This window comes from Xyrauchen texanus, chromosome 4, assembly GCF_025860055.1.
Source record: "Xyrauchen texanus isolate HMW12.3.18 chromosome 4, RBS_HiC_50CHRs, whole genome shotgun sequence".
In the NCBI taxonomy this organism is placed as follows: Eukaryota; Metazoa; Chordata; class Actinopteri; order Cypriniformes; family Catostomidae; genus Xyrauchen; species Xyrauchen texanus.
The window spans coordinates 18,912,090-18,928,046 of NC_068279.1; the positions used below are offsets into that span (position 1 = coordinate 18,912,090).

At 37.1% G+C, this 15,957-nt stretch overlaps 1 protein-coding gene across 2 annotated transcripts in view; it reads right to left on the bottom strand.

Moving 5' to 3' along the window:
* Positions 1–2,120: 2,120 nt before the first annotated feature.
* LOC127643233 (dual specificity testis-specific protein kinase 2-like) overlaps positions 2,121–15,957 on the bottom strand; it is a 49,719-nt gene continuing 35,882 nt past the window's right edge. For both annotated transcript variants that reach the window (XM_052125880.1, XM_052125878.1), the window contains 4 exons: positions 6,056–6,223; positions 5,841–5,924; positions 5,629–5,715; positions 2,121–3,766 (listed from right to left, as the gene is read on the bottom strand). In XM_052125880.1, the coding sequence (XP_051981840.1) occupies positions 3,665–3,766; positions 5,629–5,715; positions 5,841–5,924; positions 6,056–6,223 (441 nt within the window). In that variant the 3' untranslated portion in view covers positions 2,121–3,664. The remainder of the gene's footprint in view (positions 3,767–5,628; positions 5,716–5,840; positions 5,925–6,055; positions 6,224–15,957) is intronic.

Below are 15,957 nucleotides of genomic sequence, written 5' to 3' on the forward strand. Positions count from 1 at the left end.
GTCAGTGAACACTGGGCACATGTATTATACTATGATGTGCTATGGTTCTTATGGCAGGAGCTCTGACATTTGAAAGATTTCCATCGATCATGACTTTCATAACGTGCTGTGGGAAGCACATGAACCCCACAGAGGATCCAGTGTTCTCGAAATGTTTGTTTTCGTGGTGGGGGGTCATATGAAGGTCAGAAGCAGCAGGGCTAAATTAACCTCAGACTTCTATCACTACAGGTGGACATTCAACATTAAGCCCACAGATGATAGCATAAAAGTGGGCAGCCAGACTTGACAGTGCAGAGGGGAAGATGCTTAGGGACCCGAACATGAATCTTTTTAATCTCTCTCATGATGTTTGAAACCCATTTGACTTTCTGCTATCCATAGAATACAAAAGGAAATACTAGGCAGGATGCTAGTCCCAGTCACCATTCAATTTGAATGCATATTTAAAATGAAAGCGAATGGTGACTGAGGCTGTCATTCTGCTAAACATATCAAGTTGTATTCCATTAAAGATGGAAAGTCATACAGGTTTGGAACAACATGAGAGTGAGTGAATGACAACATTTAGAGTTTTGGGTGAACTACTGTCTACATTTACATGTCTACATTATAGCACAACCAACCCCTCAATCACTTTTAACAGGCCAGAGAACAGATTGGTAAGATATAGCAGCAGTAAAACAGAGTGAATCATAAGGATGATGAGATGATTCAAAATTATGGAAAATGTTGAGTCTATGGGAATGAAATGCCTTCCAGCTTCACTTGAATTCAAAAGGGGAAGTACAAGAGATTGTGAATCCTATAAGACACTGCCATCTAATGGAGAATTTGTTCCATTACCAGTGTTTGCAAAATGGTTACATAGCCTGATTTGTACATTATTTGGCCATGACTGCAATTTTGAACAATTTATCTATTCTGTTGTATTGATAAATCAATGTCAGAGTCTGTTAAATCTCAAAATCTAATCTGACCTAAAACTAAGCAAATACGACAGAGAGTTCTTCTTTATTGATTTAGATTGATCCTAATAATAAACAGGATGGTTCTCTTGTGTAATGGTCAAACAGCAGTACTTTGATCCAGTTTCTGATGAAACTGATACTGAAATGAGCATGAGTTTTGCAGGGACAGTTACATTAATGTAGGATGGACAACTAGAACACAGTTATTTATCTTCAGCCCATTCTCATTTTATACTGTCAGTATGAATGTAATAATAAATCCCTGATTATAAACTCATTTAAAAACATCTGTTCAACAGATTTACTTACATCACTGAAACAGCAACGTAAAAGGCATCAGCTGCCAAACACGTGCCTTTAATCTGTACAGTTACAGACTGTTGCTATGCCTTAAAAAACCCCACCAAAGACACCTGAAGGAAAGCCAGTACTTAATGATTTATTGGGTGTTTTGGTACAGCTGGAGACAAATGCAAAATGTATTTATCGTTCCATTTTTATTGAAAAGCTATTTTGTTAGATAGTCAGTCCGTATACCATTTAACTTTTCCCCTTTCTGAAGATGAATACAAAACCTTTCTACTAAACCAAAAGTACAAACTTGCTTTTTTGTTAAATGTGGAGATAACGCCCATGGTTGTTTTAAGTAACCTGCCAGTAGCTAATAGTAATTTATTCAATAGCCCAACATCACATAAGAGATTAATCCCATGGTGCGCTGATTTTCATTCATGATTATTCCAATCATTTGCATCGAGTGGTTTGATAAAAGGCACCACAAAGAAGCCTGGTTTGAAATATCATTAACACTTGGCATCAGAAGAGTCCACACTGCAGAGAAAGTTGCCAGGTAACCAGACATGAAAGCAATCAAGGCTCATTTATTTTTTTGTTGTCAGATAATGATTATTAAACAAAAGTTCCTCCTTATTGTACCTTTATCAGGCAGAGAAAGGGACAAGTTTGCTTTGATACGGTGTATTAAGAAATCTTTTCAAGAGTTTGCATAAAATCCTGATACTAGTAGGCCTAGTGCATCCAATCAGCTCAAGTCTCAAATCACTCATGTTGTGCAAAGAATCTAAATAACACTTGCCTTAATGAAGACAAGTGTTTTTTCAATGGCTTTATTTGAAAAATACCCGCCATTCAAATACATTTCCTTTTATCTTTATTTAACATGTCTTACAAAAACACTACAAACCATGGAAAGATTCAGACTTTACAGACATCAGCCCTGTGAACAGGGAAGTTAGCATGACATATTTCTCTCCATAAGACTAGAGGAAACCTCTAGCATCCTGAGGCACAGAATGTAGATTTTGTTAATGTTAACTTGAAAAACGTTCAAGAGGCAATTTACAAAGGCATCTAAAGCATACATGATTAAAAACCCAAATAACAGCCATGTTATCCAGACTAATAACTTAATAAACACAAATAACAAGAAATAAAAAAAAGAAAAAAAAATCATAACGCATCCATCTGCGTTGTGTTTTTCAACGTAAAGAAGCATGGCTACACAGACGCCTTTGTTTGCCATTTTTTCAGCATCTCGTGCATGAGTTCCATGTTTTTAAGACACCGAGTTAAGTTTTGAACTCTTAAAAGCATGCCTCAAGACATCGTTACACTGTGTCTAGCATTCTATCGCAAGAAAAGATTCTGTATGAATGGTGCAAAGTAATGCAAATCAGCAACATTGATGGGCCTTGTGATAAGGGGGGCCCACTAAGGTCCTCTATTATAAAATTGACCCAGCCCCATGAATTTTAGCGACAGCCCACATTATTGTATTATGTTCAGTGACTTTAAGAAATGTTTTAAGAGAAGTTGTTTGGTGTCACTATATATTGGAGCCTGTTTGTTGAAACCAAGTCATACTTACACTACTGAAATTCATAGTACAAGGTAAATAAGCTACCTAAAATGAACCATAAGGTAGAAAGAGAAGTAACTTGAGCTTTGTTGTTTGTTTGAATGTTGCAAAGAAAAAAGGATAAATTGTATGAAATGTTCACCAAACACTCATTCTAAATGAGAGCAAAATAAGTATGCAATACTTATGCAATATAAGTTCTGGTGAGAGAGTTACAGCAACACAGAAGCGCGTTAAGGCAGGAAATAAGGATCATCCTGTGATGATTGTATAGCCCTATAGAGAGTTTCCAAAGTGCACCATCTCAGCTCACAGTGGAAGCCAAAACCACAAATGAGAAAAAGTGATGAGTACTTGCTTCTGTGTAGATTGCTTATTTTGAAAGAGAAGTACACAATCTTCAATTTTCAAAAAAAAAATACAAATATGGGAATATTATTTGGTTATTTAGAACCATTTATTTTATGACCTTCAAGTTAGGTCTTCTCATTATCACTGGCTACCTTAGCCAAGTCTGGTTTAGGGTGATTCTATATATAGAAGTATTAATACAAGATCCTGAAACGACATTTCTCTTTGAATACCATTACTATACAATATATATTATATAAAGATGGTAGGTCATCTAATTTCCTGCAGAGCATCCATAAAAGATTGTGACCTTTTCATTGATCTGCCCTTTCGAAGCAAACCATTCCGAGAGTAATTTTCAGTTCAGCTGCATTTGTGTTTGTGCTCAAGTCTATGTACAGAACTCCAGCTGGTCACGTTCATTGCAGAGCTCATGGGATCCTCATGGGATACCTTCTGCAGCTCAGCCTGTGGTGAGATCAGTGCGAGGAGGCTCCAGAGTTTCAGCAATTTCACCTAACTCCTCCTGAAGCTCTGTAAAAGAGGGTCTTCGGAAAGCCTCTATCTACAGTAGAAGTAGGAGAAAAAGACTTCAGAGAGCAAGCCAATGCTAACGTATTCATTTTTTAAAGGAATGGTTCACTCAAAAATAAAAATTCTGTCATCATCCACAGTACTCACTCTCATGCCATTTTAAATCTGTATGACTTTTTATCTTGCATGGAACATAAAAGATGTGAGGCAGAATGTTCACCTAAGACATCATTCACATTTATTGTATGGAATAAAGATGCAATGAAAGTGAATGGTGACTGAGGCCGAGTCTGATCTTCTGCCTAAAATCTCCTTTTGTTCTTCACTGAAGAAAGATAGTTACAAGACTTAATGGGCCACTATGTGTCCATTGTTGTATTCAGATTCTCAGTGGTACAAAAGCAGCCACGGCCCGTGCATTTAAAGTCTATGCCTTCAGTGTGATTCATGCCATTAAGAAAACACAGTTTCACAATGAATAAGATGCTATGCCATCATACATAACGTGGCAGTCAACTAATAATACCAACTGACGTTTTAAAAACACATCCACGCACGAAAGCCAGAACTTGAAATGACAATTAATGCTCAAGCAATTTTAACTGCAATTTGACTGATTTTTTTTTAAATTAACGTCTTCCGAACAGACATTCAAAAATCATAATTTTTCATATGAATCTACCAAGGAGGTCTATAATACCTGGAAAAATCGATCTAATAATATTTGCGATTTAAATGTTGTTTGCAATAAATTTCGTTTCGTCAGGGTACAAAGTTGTGCTGCGTTCCATTCAAGTTGGATGTGGGATATTCTTACTTGAGATCTCAGACCATAAATGCATTCCATTACCTTAGCAAGGGTTTGACTCTCATGATGTCTCCTAGCAACCCAACTGATAAACAATGCTGCAGCGCTGCATTTGTGCTTCAGGTATACGATTATCAAAAGAGATTATCACAGTGTCGACATCTTTGTGTGACATCATGCACCTGCATCTCAGCAAAATCAGAGTTGAGAATTTCTGCACGAGCCTACAAGTTGTATAATTCTGTCTTCAAGATGTATTCCATTGCACTTTTCCTAGTAGGAATATGTCAAATCTGACTCTCCGTGTTGAATGGAACGCAGCACTACTTTTCAAAACTTGATCCGACCCTGAATGCTCCAGCAGCCTAATTTATACTTAGAAAACTCCTGATGTTGCTGTAACAATGTAAAAAGCACTTACCAATTTGCTACAAGTGAAAATCAATCCTCCTTTCTTGTTTAATAAATTTAGCAATCACACGGTCATGCAGAACATCTCGTGTTTTTAAATCCATAAGGATCTCTTTCTCAGTGGTGATGTGGCAGTGACAGCCGATTCCTCAGTAAGATTCTCGTGCTTTTCGCTCTTGAATTACAGACCTCACTTAAAGCATGATTGCGTCACTCAGGGCCAGCTAGAAGGCCTCAAATGGGACATATCTTAAAGATCACACACACCAAGAACAAATAAATCAATCTGATTAGCTGATGAAACTGACAATCTGACTTTAGTTGCTCATTCATTTGCAGTGTTGAGGGATTCTGTAGAAATTCTGAAGGCCCGAGGGGGTGCAGCTCAGACTCATGCGCTGCTTCTGCTAAGGAGCTCGGCTTCGGGCATGCAATTTGTGAAACAGCGGTCACACTTCGCTTGTAAGCATCAGGGAACAAATTTTGACTGAATAAACTTTTAGTTTTCTCTATTTGTTTGTAGATTAATTAAGAGTGGAAAGTGATTAAAAATACATAGGAAAAAAGGTGATTGAGAATGAAAGGAAGAAAAATATGTATTTATTTGGCATGTTAGGCCATCAGAGAATGCTTTACTAGCCCTGAGAATTCGCCACAATTCAAAACCCACTTACCAGACAACAGTTGGCTGCCAGCTCCAAAAGAAGATGAGGACACCCACTGACCATTTTCTTGAATGCTGACACATCCAAGCCATAGTCCTGCAATAAGCATAAAGGTATAGTAGTTTAAGAGAAAAGAAAAATTAAGGCTCTCACTAAATTCTGATCTTGGACTGGATTTTATATTTCCAAACCTTAGCATCAATAATGATATTTATATTTACCCGAGTTCTTGGAAGGATTTCTGGGTCAGCTGAGACTCTAGCCAGAATTTCACACAAAACAATTCCAAACGAGAACACATCCACCTAACATTACATAAAACCATAATTAGCAGAACAATAAATAAAAGAACAATAAACACTTTAGAACATTAAGTTAAATCACAACAAATGAATATCTTGCTCTGGCTAGATAGTGCTAAATTCTGTGTTGTCACCTTACGATCGTAGGGTTCCCCACGGAGCATCTCGGGGGCCATCCAGAAGGCGGAGCCGACTAGTGAAAGCTTCCTGTCTTTTGCAGGAAGTTCAACCACCTCTCTAGCCAAGCCGAAATCGGTCACCAGTGCCTCTCTGCCTCTAGCTGTCACCCTTATCAGACAATTCTGTGTACAGTAAGACACAAACAAACAACCATGCTTTACTTCAATTATTTTTTTGAATTACATTGAATGATTCATTATGAATACGTTTTTGAATGGATCTTAAAAGGACTTGTTCAGCCAAAATGGATGATTCTCTCAGTATTTACAAAAAGGACATAAAGACAGCATAAAATAATCCATACAACTCAAATGGTTAAAGCCTTCTGACGAGATACACTCTGGGTGAGAAACAGACCAAACGTTAATCCTTAATCACTATCCCTTTAACTTTCGTTTAAAATAATAAGGTAAGGCGTTCTTCTAAAAGGTGTTTTTAACCTAGAATGTATAACTAAACCTGCTAAAAAATCCTGCATTGCTGGTCACCAGCTAATGTTGTGTTTTGTGTGCTGGTCCCCCAGCATGGCATGCTGGTTTGCTGTTGACTCTGCCAGACCTTTTAATGAGCTAAACCAGCTTCACCTGAAAGACCATGCTGGTCAACAAACTTCACCACCTGGGTTTTGCTGGTGAAAAATGTGGTTATGCTGGTCCACCAACTAGACCAGAACCAAACCAGCATTAACCATCTTAGACCAGCATGGGAATAGCATGCTGGTTAAGCTGGATCTTATAGCAGGGAACTTCCACCCTGAAATGTGTAGTAGGCTAAGTGTAACATGGGACACAATGTTTTGTCAATAAAAGTAAATGTTAATGAAAATTAGAAACGTACACTCAAAGTATTAACACAAACTCCCTTTTAATAAAGGGAATATAACTTGAAAACAATAGTTCACATGACCAAAGAGGTATTCTTGGAATGTCAGATGAAAATACCACGTTGTATTGAAAAAAAAAAAAAGACAAATAAATAAATTAATGAATTGTACTGTATGCCAAAAGCATGTATGCATTTTAGGCTTAAACAATGATCTGGTGCTAGGAGTGGATCCCTAGTGAAAGTGTTTTTCTTAATAACAGCCAGAAGGTGGAGGCAAAAACTAGAAAAAAAAAATTCAACTCGCCCACAGTCTTCCACAAGAATTTACCATCAATTATTAAATAATAATTTACAAAATCTCAAAGCGTTGTCTTGTAACAATTAAATTAATCCATAATTTATGGCAGTGTATTTATGGGAGACTTAAGGCATTTAAAATATGGATGACAAATAGTTTTCATGTAATTACTGACTGGACATTTGTAAACAAAAACTGTGTAAATCAAGTAATCTAAATGACATCTAAATACGATAAATATAATTTATATATATAAAAGTCTTCAAATACTGTACGTGACTGCTATAGTCTGCTTTGCTATCTATAGCAGGCTGTGATACGCTGTAAAAAAAATAACTGAAAAAAAAAGTGACTGACAGCTGAGACAGAACTCAAATGAGAGAAGTTTCATGTCAACACCATCTCTGTTTAATGAATTATTCAGCTGACCCTGTACTTTGCCAAAGGGACTACACCGCCTACAATTCCACTCTTCCATCTTGAACGCCTCTGGGGTACCAGCATGCAACGTTACCCCTCGCTTTTAGTTTAAATGGTATCTAATGATGATGCGTCATGGCTAGACACACATCATTTACTAAAAAGTATTGTGGATATAATAAAAAAATGACCTGCTATTTTAGAGGAAAGGCAAATGAGGAGACATTGAGGCTGACCAGAGAAAAGGGATGCCAGATTTTGACTGAGACATTGCATAAGACCAGTGAGACTTTCTGAGAAAGTGCTGATGGATGAAAACAGTGGGTTCTACATCTGGATTATATTAAAATCTACACCACAGCTCAGCCTCCAAACTCAAAAACTGTGACCTATGATTACAGAACTAAGAAAACTCCAAGCCCTGAGTCAAGTAGCAACTAAATTTAGAGCAGTAACTCCTGCATATGCCAAGAGTTGCAACAGCCACTGGCTCTGCAGCTGCAGGCTGGCTAATGGGTGGGTTTGGATAAGAACTGAGGTTTCAATATAAAATAAAATCAACAGAAAAAACATTAATAAATAAGAGACAGAAAGTTAAGTTACTGGAAGAAAATACTGTTTTTTTTCTCTCATAATTTTGCACTCCTTAGCAAATTGCTACATATTAAATAGAACTGTTGATGTAGACAAACCGTTTTTAAATGTATTAATCAATTCTACTATAAAATGTCCCATTATATACTTTATACAGTGCATTCAGAAAGTATTCAGACCACTTCATTTTTTCACATTTTATGTTGTAGCCTTTTATAAAAAAAATATATATATATATATATATATATATATATATAAATTAATAATAAAAAAAAAAAAATTTAAATCACATCAATCTACTCTCCATACCCCATAATGACAAAGCAAAAAACAGATTTTCCATAACTTAACAAATATATTAAAAAGAAAAACTGAAATATCACATTGACATAATTATTCAGAACAGTAACTCAGTACTTAGTTGAAGCACCTTTGGTAGTGATGCCAGCCTCAAGTCTTTTTGGGTATGATGCGACAAGCTTTGCACACCTGGATTTGGGGATTTTCTGCTATTCTTCTCTGCAGATCCTCTCAAGCTCTGTCAGGCTGGATGGGACCATTGGTGGAAAGACATTTTCAGGTCTCTCCAGAGATGTTCGATTGGTTTCAATCTGGGCTCTGGCTGGGCCACTCAAGGACATTCACAAAGTTGTCCCTAAGCCTGGTTTCCTCCAGACACGACACTTGGAAAAACAGTTCAAGCTTGGTTTCATCAGACCAGATAATCTTGCTTCTCAAAGACTTAGAGTCCTTTAGGCACTTTTTTGCAAATTCAGTGGGCTTTCATGTGTATTGCACTGAGGAGAGGCTTCCGTCTAGCCACTCTGCCATAAAGCCTAGATCGGTGGAGTGTTTCAGTGATGGTTGTCCTTCAGCAAGTTTCTCCAATCTCCATACATGTTCTCTGGAACTCAACCAGAGTGACCATCAGGTTCTTGTTCACCTCTCTTACCAAGGCCCTTCTCCCCCAATTGCTCAGTTTGGCCAGGCAGCCATCGCTGGGAAGAGTCCTGGTTGTTCCACACTTCTTCCATTTAAGAATTATGGAGGCATATGCCATTATGTGCTCTTAGGAACCTTCAATGCAGCCTAATGTTTTTTGTAGACTTCCCCAGATCTGTGTCTCTGAGCTCCGCAGGCTGTTCCTTTGACCTCATGGCTTGACTTTTGCTCAGATATGCATTTTCAGCTGTGAGACCTTACACAGTTGAAGGCATAAGTTTACATACACTTAGGTTGAAGTCATTAAAACTAATTTAACCACTCCACAGATTAAAAAATAAGTATAAAGTAATTTAAGACATCTACTTTGTGCATGACACAAGTCATTTTTCCGGCAATTGTTTACAGACAGATTGTTTCACTTTTAATCGACTAAATCACAATTCCAGTGGGTCAGAAGTTTACATTCACAAAGTTAACTGTGCCTTTAAGAAGCTTGGAAAATTCCAGAAAATTATGTCAAGCCTTTAGACAATTAGCTTCTGATAGGAGGTGTACCTGTGGATGTATTTTATGGGCTGCCTTCAAACTCAGTGCCTCTTTGCTTGACATCATTGGAAAATCAAAAGAAATCAGCAAAGACCTCAGAAAAAACAATTGCGGACCTCCACAAGTCTGGTTCATCCTTGGGAGCAATTTCCAAATGCCTGAAGGTACCACGTTCATCTTTACAAACAATAGTATGCAAGCTTAAACACCATGGGATCACGCAGCTATCATGACGCTCAGAAAGGAGATGCATTTTGTCTCCTAGAGATGATCATAGTTTGGTGCAAAAACTGCTAATCAATCCCAGAACAAAAGCAAAGGACTTTTCAAAAGATGCTGGAGGAAACAGATAGACAAGTATCTATATCCACAGTAAAATGAGTCCTATATTGACATAACCTGAAAGGCTGCTTAGCAAGGAAGAAGCCACTGCTACAAAACTGCCATAAAAAAGCCAGACTACAGTTTGCAAGTGCACATGGGGACAAAGATCTTACTTTTTGGAGAAATGTCCTCTGGTCTAATGAAACAAAAATGTAACTTGCCATGATGACCATCGTTATATTTGGAGGAAAAAGGTGATTCTTGCAAGCTGAAGAACACCATCCCAACCGTGAAGCATGCGGGTGGCAACATCATGTCCCTCCTGCTTTGCTGCAGGAGGGACTGGTGCACATCACAAAATAGATGGCATCATGAGGAAGGAAAATAATATAGATATATTGAAGCAACGTCTCAAGACATCAGACAGGAAGTTAAAGCTTGGTCGCAAATAAGTCTTTCAAATGGACAATGACCACAAGCATACCTCCAAAGTTGTGGCAAAATGATTTCAGGACAACAAAGTCAAGGTAATGGAGGGGCCATCACAAAGCTCTGACCTCAATCTGATATAAAATTTGTGGGCAGAACTGAAAGTGTGTGCGATCAAGGAGGCATACAAACCAATTAAGTTAAACAATTTAAAGGCAATGCTACCAAATACTAACAAAGTGGATGTAAACTTTTGACACACTGAGAATGAGATGAAAGAAATAAAAGCTGAAATAAATAATTCTCTACTAAGTGTGACCTGTCGATACCGATTTTTTCCGATTTTCTTTCTAAGAACTATTATTGACCACATATACAAACAAAATCTACCTTTCTTCAATGCAAAATTTTATTTTCATAATAAAAATAAATTATTAAACATTACAATTTCCCCCAAACTGCACTAAGTTACAGGATCTTCTCTCACTTAAACAAATCTCAAAATAAAGTGCTCTGTGACTAGAAAGAGGTAGAAATGAGTTGCTTTATATAACAGATGTAATTTTCCACTATTTTTATAAATGGACCTTTTTCTCTTTATTACTCGTCTAACAAAACAATTCCAAAGATCTGAAAAACTGAAGTGTCCAAAACGCTCAACTTACGTTAGATGTCCAAATATCAGTTGTAAAACTGAGCACTGCTTCGGGAACAGCTTGCATACCTGTCAACACTCCCATTTTTCCCGGGAGTCTCCCATTTTGTTATTTCTCCCAAAAAAACTCCCGTAATTTGTATGGCCCAAACAACGTTATATGAATAATCACATCAATATATTATTCCAAGCTGGTCCAGTTGCCAGATCTTGAATGAAACGCATCCTACTCACATAATGTATATATCATACAAATCATTTATGACCACAATCTGGCAACCAAAACCCATTTGCGCTGTTGATATCTGCGCAGGCAGTAGACGCGGGATGTTAAATCAAGCATCACTGGTAGATGGGAGGAGAAAAATCAGCTGGTGCTCCGGCGAAAAAAACAAAATATACATGTACATTTAACAAGAGCTGGATGGAAGAATTGAATTTCATATCCCGAAGCCATATCGACAATGCCCACGCCTTTTGCAATGTGTGTCGCACTGATTTTAATATCGGACACGGTGGGAAAAATTACGTTAAATCACAACGGCACAATTTCTATAGTATTTAGCCTGCCTCTGCCATCCAGCACCCCACTTCCCCTCTCCCGGATTTGTGTACCCAAATAGATAACAGGCTGCGTGTGTTACATGACACGAGATTAAACAACTTGGGCAACGCGACGTCGGAAAGTACCTCCTACTCTGTATCGAGGAAATATATCAGATTTCTGAAGCCTCTGTCCTTAACTATGGAGAACGGCTGGTCATCCAGGGCCATGAATTCCATAATTTTCCTTGTAATTGCTTTGGTATTTTCGTTGCTCATACCAAGGAATGATAGGAAAGGCTGCTGACTTGTGGCTGGCTCTGAGCTCTGGCTAGCTTTAGCCACTTTCACTTCTTAGCTTCTTTTTTAAATGGGCATCTTCAGCTGGGTGATGGTGTTTTAAATGTCTAATTAGGTTTGCTGATCCGAAAGTTATTGTGGTGGTTCCCCCACGGTTTACTTTGGCCTTACAATTATTACACCTTTCGAACTTTATGTATTCTTCACTCACACAGTGAAGATCTTCCACGCTAATGACATGTTTACGTGAGGCTGTGACGTTATTGCCTGCGCCGCTGGCAACAAAACGGACCGGCTTGGAATCGTTAAGACGTGAGGCTGACCGGCCGATCACCGGTCCGGGCCGAGCATGCGGAAAATCAGCTAATTCCGGTCCCTGGCCGGTCGATCGGTGCATCTCTAATGTAAACTTCTAAATTCAAATGTATAGACAGATGTGTGCCTTTCCAAATCATGTCCAATCAATGGAATTTGACACAGATGGACTCCAATCAAAACATTTCAAAGATGATCCAGAGAAATTGGATGCACCTGAGCTAAATTTCAAATATCACAACAAAGACTCAATGTGATATTTCATTTTTTTCTTTTTAATAAATTTGCAAAGTTGTCAAAAATCTGGGTTTTGCTTTGTTATTATGGGGGTATGGAGTGATGATTGATGATTGATTTGAAAAATAAAATACAAATAATTTTAAGCATTTTAGCACAAGGTGGCAATATAACAAAATGTGAAAAGAAATTAAGGGGTCTGAATAATTTCTGAATGCACTGTATGTACAGTAAATACAAGGGGTCCACATTAAAAATCGTGAATTAAAAATCCATTCCTGCTTGAATGTATGCTGTCATTAAAACAGAAAACCCCCCAAACAAAAACAAATTAGAAACATGCAAAATAGAAGCACTTTTAAAGTGGAATGAAACTTTTTTTTTACCCCAGTATATAAAGAATATCCAATTATCCAACATTTCATAGTGTATTATGCGTGGTCAGAAATGTTTCACGGTCAGAGCTTTATAAGGATGTTTTTGATCTTATAGTCTCATAGAAAAATTCCATGACATTTCCATGGAAAAACACTATTGAATTCTTTCACTCTGTTTAATTGTAAATGTTAAAGTAGTGTTCCAATAGCATTATTGATGCTTTTTAAAACACTAGCTTTAGAGAAGTGAAGTCAACTTTAATAACTTCTACTTTCTGAGACAATTTTCCACAGTCAGGCCAACTTTCAGTGCAGTGGAAAACAACCTATGGTCCCACTGACCGACATGATACTGTAGATGTCACAGTTGTACATGTTAATTGTGTGATTGGCATTTTTGTTTGCTCATTGTTCATCTCTGAATGGCTGACAATTGAGCTGTCACAGAGACAAGGCCAGAGTAAACACAAACAAAGGGGGAGGGCGGATGGTAAAATGGCTAGCCTATAAGCTGTTTGTGTATTTTGCATTTTTAGATGAGATGGGAAGAGTTGGGGAGAGTTTGTGTGTATGTGACAGAAAGAATGAGAGAGAAGACAGAGTGGAAGAGTTTATTACCATCACAATGGACTGGCCTTGTTGCAGCGCCCCTCGCCCCACATTTGCGGAGCACTTGTGTGAAACCTGGCAACCAATAACACTCACTTGAATGCATCTATGTCTGTATTTCTCAAGGGAGAATTCTATGTACAGTCTAGATATACACTACCGTTCAAAAGTTTAGGTTCACTTACTCTTATTTTAACACTTTAGAATAATAGGAATGTCATCACATCTATGGAATAATAGAAAGGGAAATATGGGAATTATGTCGTGACTAAATAAAAACTAAATAAATCAAAACTATGTTATATTATAGCATCTTCAAAGTAGTCACACTTTGCCTAGATTTAGCAAAAAATTTACTCTTGGCATTTTCTCAACCAACTTCTTTAGGTATCACCCTGGGATGCTTTTTAAACAGTATTGAAGGAGTTCTTTATCTTAGTATTTATCTATGTTGGGCACTTAGTCCATTCATCCATTTCAAAATCTGTTTTTTTAATAACATTTTTGTTTTGTAATTAAATAAAATTACACAATTATATTTTTGTCTACAAAACTAATCTCAAACATTTAAGCATACGCCTTCAGATCAAAAGGTTAAGATCATGAGAAACATTTCAGGCAAGTGACCCCAAACATTTGAATGGTAGTGTAGGTGCTTTACAAGCATTGTCTAAGATCTGATGATTTCTCTGAGGATCTCCATAGGAGGAGGCCTACACACTACAGGAAGCTATGACAGTGTTTATCTAATTGGAATGTGTAAGACTAGTATATTTTTAAGGTTCAAGCATACTCTGAATTGGATTTCCAAAAGCTGGACCCGACTGTCTGAAACACTCATTGGTATTTCAGTAGATCAGTTTGGCATCAACAGATGCCAGAGTGCACTGAAGAATGATAGGTTTGCACGATGATGACCAAAAAAAGAAAATGTAATCGTGACAATGTTGATTAACAGAAGTTACATGCCAAATGTAACTTGTGCACTTCATATGTAAATCATGCCATATTTTTTTTGTAGACTATGAAGGGTGTGTAGTGAAGCCATTATCTGTATCGGTATCGGTTTGCAAAATCATCCGTATTCGGGCAGAGCCGGATATGGGTGGGGCTTAAACCGGACGAGCGTCAAAACTAAATCAAAACTAAATAAAACACCCATTTTAAATGTATTACTTTTATAGTTTCTATAAATAAAATATGCCTTGTATATGCCTATTCATAATAATAATAATATAAAAATAATAACACTAATTATTATTATTATAATTACTGTAATAGTTGCAATTATAATTATTATGCTATTATTATTTGATTAAATTATTATAATTATAATTTTTTTCCTTATCAGATGAAGCTGAATATGTAGGCTACATTAACTGTGGAATTTTTTGTTCAGTGGTTTTTGCTGGTATTTCTGACATTAATATCTGCTGAAAAATATTTTTCATTTACTGTATATCTGTGAATGTATAACAATGATATTCTGGAGGCACGAGGTGCCAAGCAATTGTGAAATGTGAAGCACATATTTTGAAGCAAATTATTAATAAATACAAACATTAAAAGAAATGATAAATCAATCAATGAATATAGCCTACAAACAGGTGAAAGTCCTGTAAGTCTATTTATACGATACACTTGAGGCCGATATGTGCACACATATTTTAACATCATGTGTAGGACATATTATTATTACATATTATTTACTTGAATCGTGCAGAATTAGCGAAATGCAGTTTAATGGAGCAAGCTAGGGCTGGTGAAATGTAAAAAAAATCAAATTTTATAATTGCCTTAATATAATATCTTGATTTCCGATTACATTGTCAAACCCCCTGCCGAGGGTCAGGGAATATTTTTTGCTTTATTGATTTTGCTTTAAAAATGAAATTAGTTTATTGAAACACGAAAAACTTAAAAGACATTTCTAAATTCAAAATGCACTTTCAACAAAATGAAAAAAGCTATTAAAATAAGAAGTGATCAAAAAATCTATTATAACCACCTCCCCACATTCAAACATTTACCGGCTCAAATGTCCCCATTTGCCATCACGCAAGTATCCATCAATGACAACAGATGGGAAATTACTAATAGCATACAAATTAAGAACTAAAGACAATTATTAATTTAAAGATAATAATAATTATAAAAATAAGATCTAGATCTAGCTGATCTATCACCTGCTGTCCTAGACACGATCAACCAAGCCAGAGCCCCTTCTATCAGGCAAATTTATGCCCTAAAGTGGCGCTTGTTCGCAAATTGGAGTTCTTCTCAGGGCGAAGACCCACAAAGGTGCGCGGTCAGGTCAGTGCTTTCATTTCTGCAGGAGAGGTTGGAGGGGAGGCTGTCCCCGTCCACCTTGAAGGTGTATGTGGCTGCTATAGCAGCCCACTACGACGCAGTAGACGGCAAGTCTTTGGGTAAGCACGA